This window comes from Periplaneta americana, chromosome 14 (assembly GCF_040183065.1).
Source record: "Periplaneta americana isolate PAMFEO1 chromosome 14, P.americana_PAMFEO1_priV1, whole genome shotgun sequence".
NCBI lineage: Eukaryota > Metazoa > Arthropoda > Insecta > Blattodea > Blattidae > Periplaneta > Periplaneta americana.
In genome coordinates, this window is record NC_091130.1 from 156,668,093 (window position 1) to 156,684,466 (window position 16,374).

Here is a 16,374-nt window from a genome sequence, read left to right on the forward strand (position 1 = left end):
CATTTCACTCACAATTCAACTGTTAGCATGTACATGTTTCATATAATCATTTACAGGGGAAAATACACTACTGTTAGTTGATGATGATGATGATGATGATGATGATGATGATGATATCAATCAGTTTTGTCCCTATGATGTTTGTTTAATTAATTACCTGAGTTTTTATTGACTGGAAAAACCCTTTCTTTAAACCGGAAGTGCAGTTCTAAAAGTGTCAGTCTGTCGCATTCTGTCTTTTATACATTTTCCTTGTAATAACAATTCGAATGGGGCGGTAGAGTTTGACTGTATTATTTTTCATACAGTCAGGAAGCTCTGTGTTTGGTTTTACAATTTTTCATATCCTCAGGATGTAGATGATTTTTCTCCATGTTCAGATTTACAGCATTTTACAACACTAATGTAAACACAAAGTGCGCTTAGAATTGAGATATTTTCATCATTATTGCACCAAAATGAAGCTGATTAACGTAGCTAAGTGCCAAACTGCAAACAGTGCCTTACCACTTAAAGAAAGTTAATTTAGAACTCCAAGATTTTATATTTTTATTTTTATGTTCGAAATTTTCAAAAAAATAAAACAGTTTTCCTTAATGGAATAAGATAGGAAAAAACTGTTTTCACAGCTTATTCTGTGTTCTTTTAGGAGTAAGACAGTGAAAGAAATTTTGTTCTAACATAAAAATTGTAAGCCAAGAACTAAAGCAAATAAATTTAAATTTTTGCTTTAAAAAATTGTCTTTCTGCCCACCAAAAATATTTGAGAGGTTAATTTTATGTGAAAGTCCTTAATTTTGTGTCAAGTAATGAAGGAAAAAATAGTTTTAAAAATTGGATAAAAATTGCAAATTTTTCTCCCAAGGATAGATCAGTATCTTAAATGTATAACAACAGACCACAACACAAAAGTTTTAATCCCAAACAAGAAATTAAAAGCAAATACATACAAATGATTTCATACAGCTCCCAGAAAAACCTTTAAAACTCTTTTGTAGGAATGAAACAATAGGCAGAAAAAAATATATTGCTGCGATTTCTCTGGAAGCAGAAGAGCATGACGTCATTTAACAGCCCTCTTACAATACCAAGGTACAGGGTGGTTAACACTGACGGGCACAGAACTGATTTTTAAAGTCATTTTGAATAAAAGAAAGATGTAAACGTGCGTGATCTAATGATAACAAGAGAAATTCTTGCCCTTTAATCAATACGAATATGTGACAAAGTAGTCAAGCAATTAAATTTTGTGTTGCAGTTATCCAATGGCTTCTGCTGAAGAACTTGCAGAAAATTCTGATAATTGTGCCATCTGCTGGGAAAAGATGGAAACAGCCAGAAAGTTGCCATGTACTCATCTTTTTCACAAGTAAGTAATAACATATTTTAATTACTGTATTTTTTAATTGTGTCCCCCTTGCCTTGCTTTATAGTCCTGCACCAAACTGACCACACCAGTGATGATACGGGACTGTGTTGCAGGCGCTAATGAAAACTGCTTTCTCCAGTTTCATCTGCAAGACTTGCTTTAATTCCGATTTTTCCAAGTTCTTTTGTCAGTATATAGTACCGGTATATGGTGTCATTCCAGTTGCAATCTTCACTGTGGACACGGTACTAGCTTTTCTTAATTTTATATTTTGTCAAATTTCATCGTGAGATGAAATATTTGATTTTCTTCTCAATATACTTCAAACTATAGTACATAAGGAATTAACATTGCCATGAGATACGCATCTATAAAAAATTGAAAGTGGAATTTCATGTAACTGGCCATGTGTAATAAATTGCCGGTAGTAGGCCTTGTAAAAAAGAAGACTATCTACTAATTATTGGCAATCTATCGTACAATGATCATTTGATAACAAATTATCAGTTTTAGGTTAAATGATTCAAAATAATTGTATCATGGTGTTACTGTTATAATTTCAGTTCTGTATTTCATTTTAAACATTTTTTTTTTGTCATTAGTTTACTTTTTTCACAAAGACGCAAATAAAGAACAATTTTAGCCATATTATTAATTTTATGTAAGTCTCATAATACTCGTATTGTGGGCTGGAACTCTTCTACCAGGAAAGAGTCCAGCAAATAGGTATCGTATCTTTCTCAAATAATTATTTTCATACAGTTCAGTGAATAAAATCTTTTCTTTTGTAGGATAATAATCCATTGTTTCTAGATCAATGCCATCAAACAGAAGTTTAGTTGGCAATGATCAGTAGATAGTCTTCTTTTTTACAAGATTGAGTAATTTATTACGCATGCCCAGCCAGCTACATGAAATTTCACTGTCAATTTTTTATACACGGCAATGTTAATTTCCTATGTAATATATTTTGAAATACACACAATACATCTATTGCAGGTCACATATAGAATGATGGCATCTGTTACAAGAGTAAATACGGAATTATTATTATTATTATTATTATTATTATTATTATTATTATTATTATTGTGTTATTATTGTTATTATTTTTCTTATTATTATTATTTTTATCAGACACCCCAACTCTGGCTACTAGCAACAGGCATCTATAATGAACACCGATCGAAATACCCCTCATTTCTCGTGAAAAACAACAACTGAATAGACTACAGTGGACTATAGTGGACTTTATGTTGTCAGCAAACAGCTGGATACATTAAGAAGATTGGTTATTTTTATCAGTGTTTTTCTTTTCTGTCACAATGTGTCGTAACGGGATTCTGGCATCTTTATGTTGTATTTTTCATCATGGAACCGAACAAATAATGTGTTAATAATTACATTTTAACGTAATTTTTCATTAAATTTTGCTTAGGTCTTGAAAGTCTTAAAGTTGGACAAAAGTGAGGTTAAAAACGACCAAATTTCCGTGCACTGAACAGTATTTAATTTAATTTATTGGTCTGACCCAATATTTTGGGTTTGCCCTGCGACACAGAATAGCTCACAATACAATTTAAAATGAAAAATTATATAAACAGGTTTCAAACAGAAGTGAGTAAGACATAAGAAAAAAAAATAGAACCAAATATAATTTAAATTGAATGTATGCCATAAAGATGCTGACGAAATATCGCTACAGAAAATGTTATAATGGTGGTGACGATGGCATCTTGAAGATCTCTCGTCAGCTTGTATTTTTTCCTCCACTTTACAAAGGCTTTTGGGATGGTGCTTCTCGCTCCGAAGAAGAGACCGGTAACTGTGATTTTTTCTATGTTGTATTTCGCCGATAGGTACTGAATCGTGGGCTCGTAGATTTTCTTTTTCTCTTCGTTCACTTCAGATGGTTGAGTGGCTGAGATTTCAAATCTGATGGTAGGATCAATTATTTCGTCTGTCTGTTTCTTTCTATTTATAGCTATGATATCGATCCTACGATTGCTTCCACCATCAGCAATACAATGGACTTCCTCGTGAACGTCTAGATTTTTGGATCAAAGTGCATCTGCGATCATAGAACGTATGATGTTGTGACGTTTTATTCTGAGTACTTCTCCCTGTGGGCAACTCCCAAGCACATGTGGTAAAGTTTCATACTCACTGCAGTGCCTCTGCTCTTACTCTGGTATATTATGCACAAGAGTCCCACCACCTTTTTATCCAGGAAAAAGCACTGATTATTATTACTACTATGGTGTCACTAATGCTGGTGCTGGTTCCGCAGCTCGTGTCTGCAGTCGTGGCTGGAGCAGGACACGTCGTGCCCCACCTGCAGAATGGTTCTAAGCATCCAGAGTCCAGCAGGCATGGAGGCTGCAAGTCGCTTGGAACACAATCTGCTGGCAGGGGAGAACCAAGGAGACAACCAGACAACGAACAGAAGACCACCTAATCATTTCTTCCATTTCGATGGTAAGTAGTCCATAGCTAGTAGCGAGATACAGTGTATGTAGGTGTTCGTAAGAAAGTCAACAGGCAGACATGTAGGGACTTACTCCACACCCTAATGCCAAGGCCACACGGAGCCCTATGTTCACGAGATATAGCTTTCTATTCACAATTTAACTGGTCACACAAAACTGTATCGCAGAGTGTTTGATTTTTGGCTGTATTTTCAAAGTGTCGCTGTGTACAGGCATGTGCAGTAGACTTTTGGACAGGTTCCTGTCACATCAGGTGCAGAACCCTCATTTAGCTTGCAACAATCAATCACCTTTACAACTTGTGTCTTGTACGTACGTTCATTTGAATAGGTAGGTACATATTCATTAACATCATGCATCTTTCAGGTAGTGGTTTCCCTCACATTTCTGTATATAGTTGACCACTACACTTGATTACGTTCAATCATATATCATCATAACTAGTGGCTTGTGCAGCAAATGCTGCGAACTAAGTTCATTAGATGTTCAAATAAAAATTTTTCAGATTTATTTTCAATGAACAATACCAGACATTTTGAAAGTTATTTGCTTCCATAATAACGAAACATACTCCCTTTGAATGTTTTTTATGCCAAATACTTTTTCTTGAACCTATCCACTGTTCGTTTTTTAGTTTCTCACGCGAAAACTCAGGACGATCAGTGGGTTTTTCACGTGGGAGTAAAGCAATAGCTATTTCAGGTCATTGTGGATTGTAGGTGAAAGTTAAAAATATGTCAGGTTTGCTATGCTTTCGAACAATAGACATAGCATCTTGGCATAGCTGCTGCATGTAGAGGGTAAAATCATTTTATCCTGCTGAGAGATCCTGCTGAAATGATCGGGAGACTATAAAATTTTGTAGGCTTTTTATTTTATCAGTAAGTAATACTTTTTGGTCTTTCCTTAGGAACTGTAATTTTTGTGCTCTCTCGAGCCAATACTGAAGAGAGTGACGCATATAAATATCTACACTACACCACCATTAAGTATATGAAAAAGACCCAACACCACTTGATTAATAACTATAAAAATATTTGATTTCTAATAACAATATTATCTTACGTAAGTTTTGTAGTTATACTATAGGAGTCGCCACTCAGTAAATTATATAAATGAAGATCTAATTTAAGATATTCTCTACATGTACTTACATAACTCCAAAATGTTTCACTTTCATATCATCAATACAGCATTAATATATATAATTAATGAAAAATAGTCGCATCATGACATTAACTATAATAATATTTCATTTCTAATGGTGATAATGTCATCAAACCACCTCAAGTTTTGTGGCTGTACTCAGAAAATCACACACTGCAGAATCAGACCTGTAAATTATTTTTAGCAAGTCTTGAAGTTTTTAATTGAATTTGAGCTCTAAATATGTCAGCAATCCTGCAGATCATGGCCTTCGTATAATAGCCTATTGTTTATTGTAGTGTATGTTTTGTTTTTTAAAATGAAATTAGTTCTCAAAATTGACGAAAGATGGATTTTGTAAAATAGGAAAATTATGTAGGAAAACTAATGCTTCACTGAAAGTTACTATTTTTCTGAAAATCCTTGGATGCCAAGCTTCAAAATGAGGGGTCATTTATTAAAATCCGTTCAGCCGTTTTTCCGTAATTTCCATATATACAGTATGTGTCGAAACAAAAAACACTGAAATTATCGCTTGTCTGCTGTCCATGTTTCCCTAGCAACCAAATATTTATTTATTTTATATGACAATTTGACGTACTGTGAATTCAGTGCTGTGTTGATTTCTGGAATTATGGTTCTCACAACAGAGGAGAAAGTGTTTATTGTTGAGCATTATTTCCGGTCATATGAAGTGGGGCGTCAGAATGGGCCAAGCTTGTGCCACGTTAAAGAGCAGGATGCTGTTGCTACACAGCGAAGCCATATGACATAGTGTTTGTCTTGATTACAGACATGTGCTTTCATTACTGATCCAATACTGGGTGTGTTATTGGTTTCAGGTTCTCGCTATGTATCATGGCTACCAAGTTTTTCAGTAGAAGTAACTCACACACAGTTGCTGCGATCTGATCAACCTCAGCCTGCCCAAACGTCACAACTGGATGCGATGGCCAGACAGGTTAGTACCACAGCTTGCATTCTATTAGTGTTTATCTCAAAAAATTCACTGATCATAATGTCCTTCACATGTTAGATCCTAGTGGATCCGTTACGGTCTCATGCCGGCATTTTCTTTGTATATATAGCACTTAAGCAGTCAACCTGGACAAATACCTAATGTCCCATTCCTAGTTTCCCTTGGTGCAGCTGTTAATAAGCATAATTTTACAAGGGAAGGGCTACTCATCAATTAGCACTGATTGGCTTGAAGAGTTAATGACTGAATTTGGTATAATTTTCCTATATTCAATACTTAATTCCCTCTTTACCCTTTACCCTTTCCGTCGACCTGGTTGGCAAGTTGGTATAGCGCTGGCCTTCTATGCCCAAGGTTGCGGGTTCGATCCCGGGCCAGGTCGATGGCATTTAAGTGTGCTTAAATGCGACAGGCTCATGTCAGTAGATTTACTGGCATGTAAAAGAACTCCTGCGGGACAAAATTCCGGCACATCTGGCGACGCTGATATAACCTCTGCAGTTGCGAGCGTCGTTAAATAAAACATAACAACATAACTCTTTACCCTTTCCTATCCAGTCCTCTGACTGAACTCTTACTTTCTTCGACCCCGACGGCATTAGAGCATTCGAGGCCTAGGGGTTCATTTCCCTTTCCTTCCGCCTCTTTCTACTTTTCTGTTCCTAGTGCTGACCTGCTATGGCACTAAAATCGTCCTCCAGTGGCTTAAGGAGGGAAAGCTGGTGATCAACAAGATCTCCCAGCTAGGTCCAGTGGGCCCGTCGACCAACAGCAGGTGTGGTCCTCCAGACATTCTGGGGGTTGTGTGTGAATGAAGTAGCCACCAAAACGTTAAAAATTGGTGTTCACTTAAATCGGCTACAACTTGCCATTTAATCACTCCAATATGAAATGAGTACCATTAAGGTAAAATTATCCGGAGGTAAAATAGTCCCCCAATCGGATCTCTGGGTGGGAACTACTTTAATGGTATAGAATCAACTAAACATCTTAGAATGGAATGCTGGTGGTATAACATCAGTTAAGAAGACTGAACTAGCCAGTATACTTTCATATAATAATGTAGATATCTTCATCATTCAAGAAGTAAACCTTAATGCTGAAATGGATTCGGAACACCTCAAAATCTGTGCTTCAGTGGCTGACCATGACAATATCTTTGAAAAATATTGGAGTGCAAGAGGTCAAATGACTTTATTGTCAAATACCTGGCATTAGAAAACAACATATTTTAGTGATTCTGTGTAATAGTTTGCTATGCTGGATATACAATAATAAAATAGTAAGTTAGTTTGGCATCTTGTCATAAGATAATTTTCTAACTTAGATTTGAAAGCTTTCAAGGTTCGGCAGCTCTTGACTTTAGGTGGCAGAGAGTTCCAGTGACGAGAAGTGGCAATAGTGAAAGATAAGGAGTACAAAGATTATGTGTGGAGTGGAATTTCTAGCATATTATCACGTTGTGATCGAGTATTAATGTTATGATAGCGAGAGAGTATGGAAATGAGTATACTCTGAAAAAAAAAAAAAAAACATACTTTATCGACCACAATTTCCATTTGGACGGGTCTCTAGTGTTCTCATCCTGTTCCCCTGCTCTTCTTTTTTTTTTCCTCCTCATGATTTTCGGTGTTTCCAGGTTTCAGAGTCACGGCTGACTGTTCGTATGATTGATTTGTGTAGGTGCAACAACTCTTCCCACACCTGGCCCTCACTACTGTGATAGAAGATCTGCGAGCGACGCGTTCTGTGGAACTGACCATAGAGAACGTGCTGGATGGCCGGGTAGTCGCACCTCCGCCCATGTTCCAGAGGGACACGGAGCCCCCACCACCTGAGCTGGAGTACTCCCCTGGACCCGTTGACATGCCATCACAACACTGGGATGAACTCTCGGAGGGCCACGATCCTGAGAGGTGAGCAGCTCATACCACACATACACTGTGACATTCTCGTCTTCCTATTTTTCATTTTTTAACATATTTTGTGCGAGATCGTGCGTATTTGCTTGCTTTCCGCACAAACCAATCTGCAGAAAATCTAAAATTCCACATGCAGTATTCCCAACCTAACACACATAACAATTTCCCTCTTCTTACCGCTTAAGTGACATATTGAATTTACTGCTTTAGGCTTTTAACATATTATTTTTAGGCACGTTCAATATAGTAATAATTATAAATTGGAAACTTACCACTGCAATTTCACCTAAATTGCACTGTTAATTATTGTTTTTAAATATTTGCAAAAATTAAGTAAACCCTACAACTCCACTAAAGTTACTGCATTCGTGATGCAAGTAACATTAAGGAAGCCGTGAAAAAATCAACAAGATTCCAGACTCATCATAGACTGGGGAAAAAAAAAGACAGACGTATATCACAGCCTGATGGAGTATAGTAAACACAGAAAACATTTTAAAGCAACAATGTTGAAGATAGATATTTTTGTTTTGCAAATTTGCCGTCATTGAACAGAAACCAAGATGGAGATTTCATTGCAACTAATTAGAAATTCCTCTTTCAGGTATGTAATAAACGATCTTCGCACAAAATAATGTACGATACACGAGCGGTATGTTTTCTTTCAATTCTCGGAAATTAAAAAAGCTCAACTACGTTTCGCGTTTTCAAACTTTTCCTCGAATATGAAAACTTCAACATACCGCTCTTGTAATGCATATTACTATTAACGAATGTCTTAAACCAGATAATTTTAAGTGTTCATCATGTGTTATCGTTTCAATGTGACCTGAGGATGCCATATTCATGGCGAAAACATTTGTCAGCTTATGTACTATTTCATGTAATATCCTAATGGTTTAAAGCATGAATTTTGATAAGTAAAACTTGACGGTAATAAACCCATATATATTTGATACTTATATTATACTTTTCATACCCAACATGCCCTTGAAACAACAACGATACTGTATCAAAAAAATAGATCTGTATTTCCTTACTGACTGATTGTATGCAGGGTGAATCTAACTTCAACTGACAAACTTTCAGAAGTTGTAAAGGACATCAACAATTACAGTAAGAAACTTAATGGTCAGAAACCACTAATTCACAGTTGCAGAGTGTTAATAAAATTGTTTATTTGATAACTATTGAAAACTAGTAATAACACAATTATAATTTATTATTTGAAAAAACTATAATTAGTTTAAAAAAATGAAATTAATAATGTTCGTCAAAACGTCCTTTCGGGCCCTGATACCAGCACCATCATTACTTACTTACTTACTGGCTTTTAAGGAACCTGGAGGTTCATTGCCGCCCTCACATAAGCCAGCCATCGGTCCCTATCCTGAGCAAGATTAATCCAGTCCATACCATCATATCCCACCTCCCTCAAATCCATTTTAATGTTATCTTTCCATCTAAGTCTCGACCTCCCTAAAGGTCTTTTTCCCTCCGGCCTCCCAACTAACACTCTATATGCATTTCTGGATTCGCCCATATGTGCTACATGCCCTGCCCATCTCAAACGTCTGGATTTAATGTCCCTAATTATGTCAGGTGAAGAATACAATGCGTGCAGTTCTGTGTTGTGTATCTTTCTCCATTTTCCAGTAACTTCATCCCTCTTAGCCCCAAATATTTTCCTAAGCACCTTATTCTCAAACACCCTTTCACAACTATAAAGAACAACCGGTAATATAACTGTTTTATAAATTCTAACTTTCAGAATTTTTGACAGAAGACTGGATGACAAAAGCTTCTCAACCGAATAATAACAGGCATTTCTCATATTTATTCTGTGTTTAATTTCCTCCCGAGTATCATTTATATTTGTTACTGTTGCTCCAAGATATTTGAATTTTTCCATCTCTTCAGAAGATAAATTTCCAGTTTTTATATTTCCATTTCGTACAATATTCTGGTCACGAGACATAATCATATACTTTGTCTTTTCGGGATTTACTTCCAAACCTATCTCTTTACTTGCTTCAAGTAAAATTCCCGTGTTTTCCCTAATCGTATCTGGATTTTCTCCTAATATTATTCTCCATCATTACTAGTACTAATAACTAATAATACTGGTACATATTTTTGTCTCATTGCAGTATTGAAGCAACTGTAAACCTTGGAGGTCGATTCTCCAAGTCGTCCACAGAAAGGGAGCGCATCCTGCAACTGCGCAAGGAGCAGCTACTGTTGTCCGCCAGACGCCGCTACATGGAGCGCCACAAGTCAGAGGCAGCACAAGGCGACGGCAGCGAGAGGGACGCCCAGGTCCGGCACAGGCATGCAGACAGTTGAATTACTAGCACTTGTACTGTCTTGGTTGTCAGTTACAGGGAATCGGCTGGTGGCCACTTCTTCCATCAGACACACTGCATAGAGGCCACCAGTTTCGGAAACGATGTATAAGAAGTGGCTTGTATTTTGTTTCGATATGATTTTCCACACGTCCGTTGAAATTGCTACTCTCCCTTAAAATTTGACGTGGAAGGTTGCTTCTAACCTGAATTGAGTTTATTAATGTTTTCATGCAAAACCTTAAGGGATGCAAATCTTTACATTTTGCTGATGTGCTTGTTGAATTACTAGCAACACGATTTCTTTTAACGTGAAGCATAAAACTTAACTTTATTTCTGCATTAATAATTGTTGAATTTGCTGTAGTTTACCTGTGATGTGTTTTATAGTTTAATTTTATGTATTAATGTTGAAATGGATCTACGAGAGATTTCTCCTCCCTGTGTCAGTCACACATTTGCTAATTGCTGGTTATTCTTTTACTGCCAAAGTTACGTCGTATTATAATGTAATAAATCCTGGGACATAAAATTTGCACTCAACAAATTGTTTAAACGACATGTTTGGTCTTCCTGAACATCAGATACTCTCACACTAATATATATAGCCTGAAAGTAGAAGCATCGAGGCTTGTGCATCTGTTAGCTTGTAAATGATAGCTGCCACGAGACCATACTGGTTAGGAGGTAACAAGTAACATAAATCAGATCGCACTTGTCAGAATAACTAATACATACCAGCATTGGCAAGATTAATCCCTAAACTTGATGTAAATATGTATTTATATACAGTATCTATATTCCTAGAACTTAACCGAAGAATATTAGTTAACATATTTGCTTAGTTATGACTATCTTAAATAAGACTGAATCCTATCTACAGTGAATGATACCTCTTTACACGAAAGGATGAAGAAAGCACATTTTACAGAGGAATTGATCATTGCAAACAATGAATCCCAAGTCAAGATTTCTGGTAAAGATTGTATGACACAAGTTCATTTGTAATTCCTATTGCGTTCTTAAGCTATGGTTCCGCTATGGTGATCATCATCGAGCGAACGTTGGCGATGATCGCTCATTATTCAACGTCAGCTGAGTAGTTTCCTTTACAGCGAACATCAGCGCCTTTGCTGTGCCATCAGAAGATTTGATAGCACTGACTAAGTTTGGAGACAATAATTCTGCTGAATCATTTAATATTGGAGACAAGTTTAGAGCTCATTTACCTAGTAGATAAGGAAGAGCTAAAATAAGGTATCAGTGAGATACAGTGTTGTACTTACGCTACTTTTGACACAGACATATTTAAATTATTTTTCCCCACAGGCGATCTGTGTCAACAAAATTAAATCGTTCGTTATAAATTATAGTTGTTGCAATATTCAAGCTTTTGTCGAAGCTATGCAACTTAAAACTAGTTGCAAGACACACTTCATTAGGATTTTAAAATTGTCATTAGCCGTTGTTACTTCATTGATTCATTTAGTGTTCTGCCCAAGGGCAGGTCTTTCACTGCAAACCCAGCTTTCTCTAATCTTTCCTATTTTCTGTCTTCCTCTTTACTTGGCCACGTACTGGGGTTCTGTAAGAAGGGAGAGCTACTGCGTAACAACAGACACCATCGTGCCCGTACAGCAATTGCCAACCTGCTAAGAAACAGGGGATGGGAAGTACATGAGGAGATTCATTGTGTGTCTGACGATGATTCTCATAATTGCCATCAATAGACGAACCCAGAAAGCGATGATCTTAGACCCTACGATTTGCTTTGAACGAGACACGAATCAAGCACTGCAGATAAATGATGACAAGCGAGCTAAATATGTACCTTGTCTTCCATACCTCAGTGAAAAACATGGCATTTCGCTTTACAACTGGGATGTTGCAGGCTTACTATTTGGAGCGAGGGGTTGTTTACCAAAATTTACATGTCATATCCTTAAATCCTTTAAAATTCCCTTTTATGAGGTTCAGAAGATTGTAATGGAAATTCTGAAGGCCTCTCTTCAAATTCTACACTATCATCTATATGTTAACACGTAAATTTTTCTTCTAATGTACAAATCGAATCATTATTTTGCTCGTTTCATTTCCCTTTATCTTTTATGTTTGTTAATTCCAGATCCCAGTGGTCAACCTCACTTGAGGACGGATGATTTGTAATAAATCTTAGTAGTATGATCCATATATCTTAATGTCGTCTATCATCTGATATCTTCTTCTGCCCGAACTTTTCTACCATTCGCCATTCCTTCCAGTGCATCCTTCAGCAGGGAGTTTCTTCTTAGCCAGTGACGCAACCCATTCCTTTTCCTCTTCCTATCAGTTTCAGCATAATTCTTTCTTCACCCACTCTTTTCAACACAGCTTCATTTCTTATTCTGTCTGTCCATTTCACACGCTTCATTCTTCTCCATATCCACATTTCAAATCCTTCTATTTGCTTCGTCATAATGCCTGTGCTTCTGCCCCATACAATGCCACACTCCATACAAAGCATTTCACTAAACTAAGAAAGAGACTAGTGAAGTGCTTTGTATGGAGTGTGGCATTGTATGGGGCAGAAGCACGGACATTATGACGAAGCGAATAGAAGGATTTGAAACTAAGAAAGAGACTAGTGAAGTGCTTTGTATGGAGTGTGGCATTGTATGGGGCAGAAAAACGTGGACATTACTAAAGTTGGAATTTCAGTGAAGATATTCCCTTGACACTCTAACAAATGGATTCGGAACACCTCAAAATCTGTGCTTCAGTGGCTGACCATGATAATATCTTTGAAAAATATTGAAGTGCAAGAGGTCAAATGACTTTATTGTCAAACGCCTGGCATTAGAAAACAACAACAATGAATTCAACATTTTTATAAACACTGTCTTCAAAAAAAGGAAATGTTTAATACTTTTTCTCTAATGTATAGGAATATAGAATTAGCCTGTCTTGAAATACAGATACTTTACCAATCTTGCCTACAATTTCACCAATTTCCTTCCATAACATTTCCTTTTTATTATGGGTATATGTATGTATATTTTGGAACTCATATTATACAGGGCAGGATGGTTGGAAACATGAGTAATTAAAGTTTCATAATTTATTTGTGAGAAATTGCTGAATAAATTATATTTTGCAGCCATATTGTTTTATCGTCATTTATGAACAACGAAAATGGCTGTCAATTTGAAACCAAGACAATTCAGAGCAATGAACGCCAGCGCAGATTGCTGCAATTTTACTTACTTGGTTATTTAACGATGCTGTATCAACTATGAGGCTATTTAACATCGATGGGATTGATGTTAGTGAGATGAAGCCGGGGATTCGCCATAGATTACCTGACATTCGCCTTACTATTGGGGAAAAAATCTGAAAAACCCAACCAGGTGGTTAGCCCAAGTGGTATTTGAACCCGCGCCTGAACCTGAGCGCAACTCTGGATCGGCAGGCAAATGCCTTAGCCAACTGAGCTACAACTGAACGTTGTAAAGAAACCAGCTAGAGCTAATCGAACGGCGTTCGCTCGGTGATGATTGCCATAACAGAAGCATAGCTGTAGGAAATTGGAAGAGGTGTTTAATATGTCATTGTTACATTTTTGGTGTTGACTGATAACACCAGATCTCAAAACACAGAACTATAGACAGTTTAAATTTGCACCATTTTATTAGTGAAAGGCTAATTAATACTAACTGAGTAATTTTTATTGGTTTAAATCCGAAGTGCGGTGTGTGCGTGCACTGGAATCACATAGCAGATCTCGCGTTGGTTACAAGTGTAGTACTGTAAATATCCTTTACTATTAGATTTAAGTCGTGTCCATGCAGAACTGAGGAGGCTTCTTTATGAAGGGTGGTTCCACCGCAGAAATTGATTTGCTGGTAACGAATTGACCATAACGTGGAACCTTTACTTCTGTGGTGAATGATGAACATGTGTACATAATTTTTCATTGGTGTTCACTATCTTTATTATTATTATTATTATTATTATCATTATTATTATTAATTATTATTATTATTAATTATTATTATTACTATTATTATTATTCCAATTCAGTGAACCATAGTCCATTATCTTCTTTAATTGCAAACATTTTCTCCTCGAGTTTTCAGAGTGCAGAGATCAATGCACGTAAATTATTAAGTTCTTCACAGTAATGATATGAAGTGATTTTTCTTCTGTTAGTGAAAAGAAATGAATTTTATACTGATAATGTAAAGAGTGAACAGTCCATACAAAGTGGAAATTGCATTTAATAAAGGTACCGTAAAGCCTTGGACATAATGCAACTTACTTCATTCCTATCTCCAATCCATTATTTCCTACCACAATACAGTGAGGGTTGATTGAAAATTAAAGCCTTCATGGCGGACGTTTTTGAGTTGTGATATTTTAATAAACAAAACACGAAAGTAATAGGGATATCCTGAACTAGCACCAACAGATAGCGCACGTGTACTTTGAGGGATGCGCTTTGCGTGTGCATTTGTTTTTCGGTATATAAACATTAACGGTCTTACTAATAAAAACTATAAACAGACGTTTAACTGTCTTATACTTATACAATGAGTAGCTCGTTTATAAGTCGTGTGTAAATTCCTTACTAATAATCACTACATACTTCGTGTATAACAGTATAACTGTTACACAGCTACGTCATAGTTTCGTCATTACTTCGTTACGAAAGGTAATAGAATATCTGAGGTTTTCTACTGCATCCGGTAGAGCGCTCTAGTGTGGCATGTTGAAATATCGATAGTACAACTGGCTCTAATCGATTACCACACTACAATTTGTCAAAGAGTACAAGCTACAGCAATATTATTCTAATAATTCTATGATCTTTGGTTTGTTCTTCTGTGGTTACAAGGTAAACATCATCACAAAATGACAGTCGATACGAACAGCTGTTAAAGGGGCGGCCATTTTTTCGCTATATACAACGCTTAAACAAGGGGTTTCGTGTATATAACTACTGCAAAGCAATTCCCATTGTATAGTTACAGCCTGTTTATACGTCCATAGCTTATTCACGGTTTATTAGTAACGTTTTCTGTCTCAACTCTGCATAAGTCTCGTATAAAAACTATACACGGTTTATTAGTAAGACTGTGAGGATACATGTTGTGTATTAGTACATTAAATACTATTAAAAACAACTAAAAATGGCAAATTTTTGTTATGTTCCTATAAGTAAAAGCCAGGGAAAGCTTTTTGTCTTCAATCAGGTCCCGAAATATTCTGAATATATGCTTTAAACCTTAAAAAATATAAGTAATTAAATTGCGCCTCGAAAGTATTAAATAAAAGTAACTACTGGTACTTCAAGTAAGGAATTGTTGACTACAGTTTTCATTTTGGAAGAGGAAAAAGAGAAATTAATAAAATCATATGCAACCTCGACAGCGAGCTGTGTTAGCTTAGATTATATGCAGTAGTTGTAGGAGTCTCCGAAGTTTACGCCTGCAGTAAACTCTCCATAAACTGGGATGTTTATTATCCAGGACGATCCGTAGTGAAATCCATTTCGTGAATAATGTTTTTAATGTACTGTACCCTAATTATTAAAATCATGTTTTAACTTCGAATTTTCAAAATCATCCTACATAGTATTCAAAACTGCATGTCCTTAACCTACAAAACGCACGACTAATCGTGATACTACTGCGATCATATTATATCATCCTGTTAAAAATTGCATTTGATCTTTCTGCAACTACAGAAAAAAAATACAAGGAATTCAATCTCGATAGTCCCTTCCCTATAAAAAGAAAACCACATTGGTCGCTGCATATCCTGTTTTTAGCGTACAGTTCTTAAATACTAATGATTAAAGACGGCAATATTCACCTTCGACATAGCTCCTATCTTTTTATTCGTTCTCAGAGTTGTCGTTTATGTTCATGAACATTCAATTTACTCAGATTTCCCCACCCATCTCGGGGAATCGCTCAATATTATACAGGTTTATGTTATTATTTATTGTAAATTAAATTAAATAATGAGGTAAGAAAATATTGAATTATATTAAATTATACTAGGTTGTACAAAATAATTGTAAATATAATTTTGACACGCACAGAAAAGCAACAAGCGGGAAAACGTAATCAACTGTAGCATA

The 16,374-nt window shown here is 36.2% G+C and overlaps 1 protein-coding gene across 1 annotated transcript in view; it reads left to right on the forward strand.

Moving 5' to 3' along the window:
* The window catches only part of LOC138713914 (E3 ubiquitin-protein ligase AMFR-like), a 234,993-nt gene extending 220,456 nt beyond the window's left edge, over nt 1-14,537 (forward strand). Inside the window, exons 5-9 of the mRNA XM_069846435.1 lie at nt 1,259-1,369; nt 3,660-3,847; nt 5,847-5,965; nt 7,667-7,899; nt 10,056-14,537. Coding sequence (XP_069702536.1) covers nt 1,259-1,369; nt 3,660-3,847; nt 5,847-5,965; nt 7,667-7,899; nt 10,056-10,251 — 847 coding nt within the window. The 3' untranslated portion in view covers nt 10,252-14,537. The remainder of the gene's footprint in view (nt 1-1,258; nt 1,370-3,659; nt 3,848-5,846; nt 5,966-7,666; nt 7,900-10,055) is intronic.
* The last annotated feature ends 1,837 nt before the right edge of the window (nt 14,538-16,374 follow it).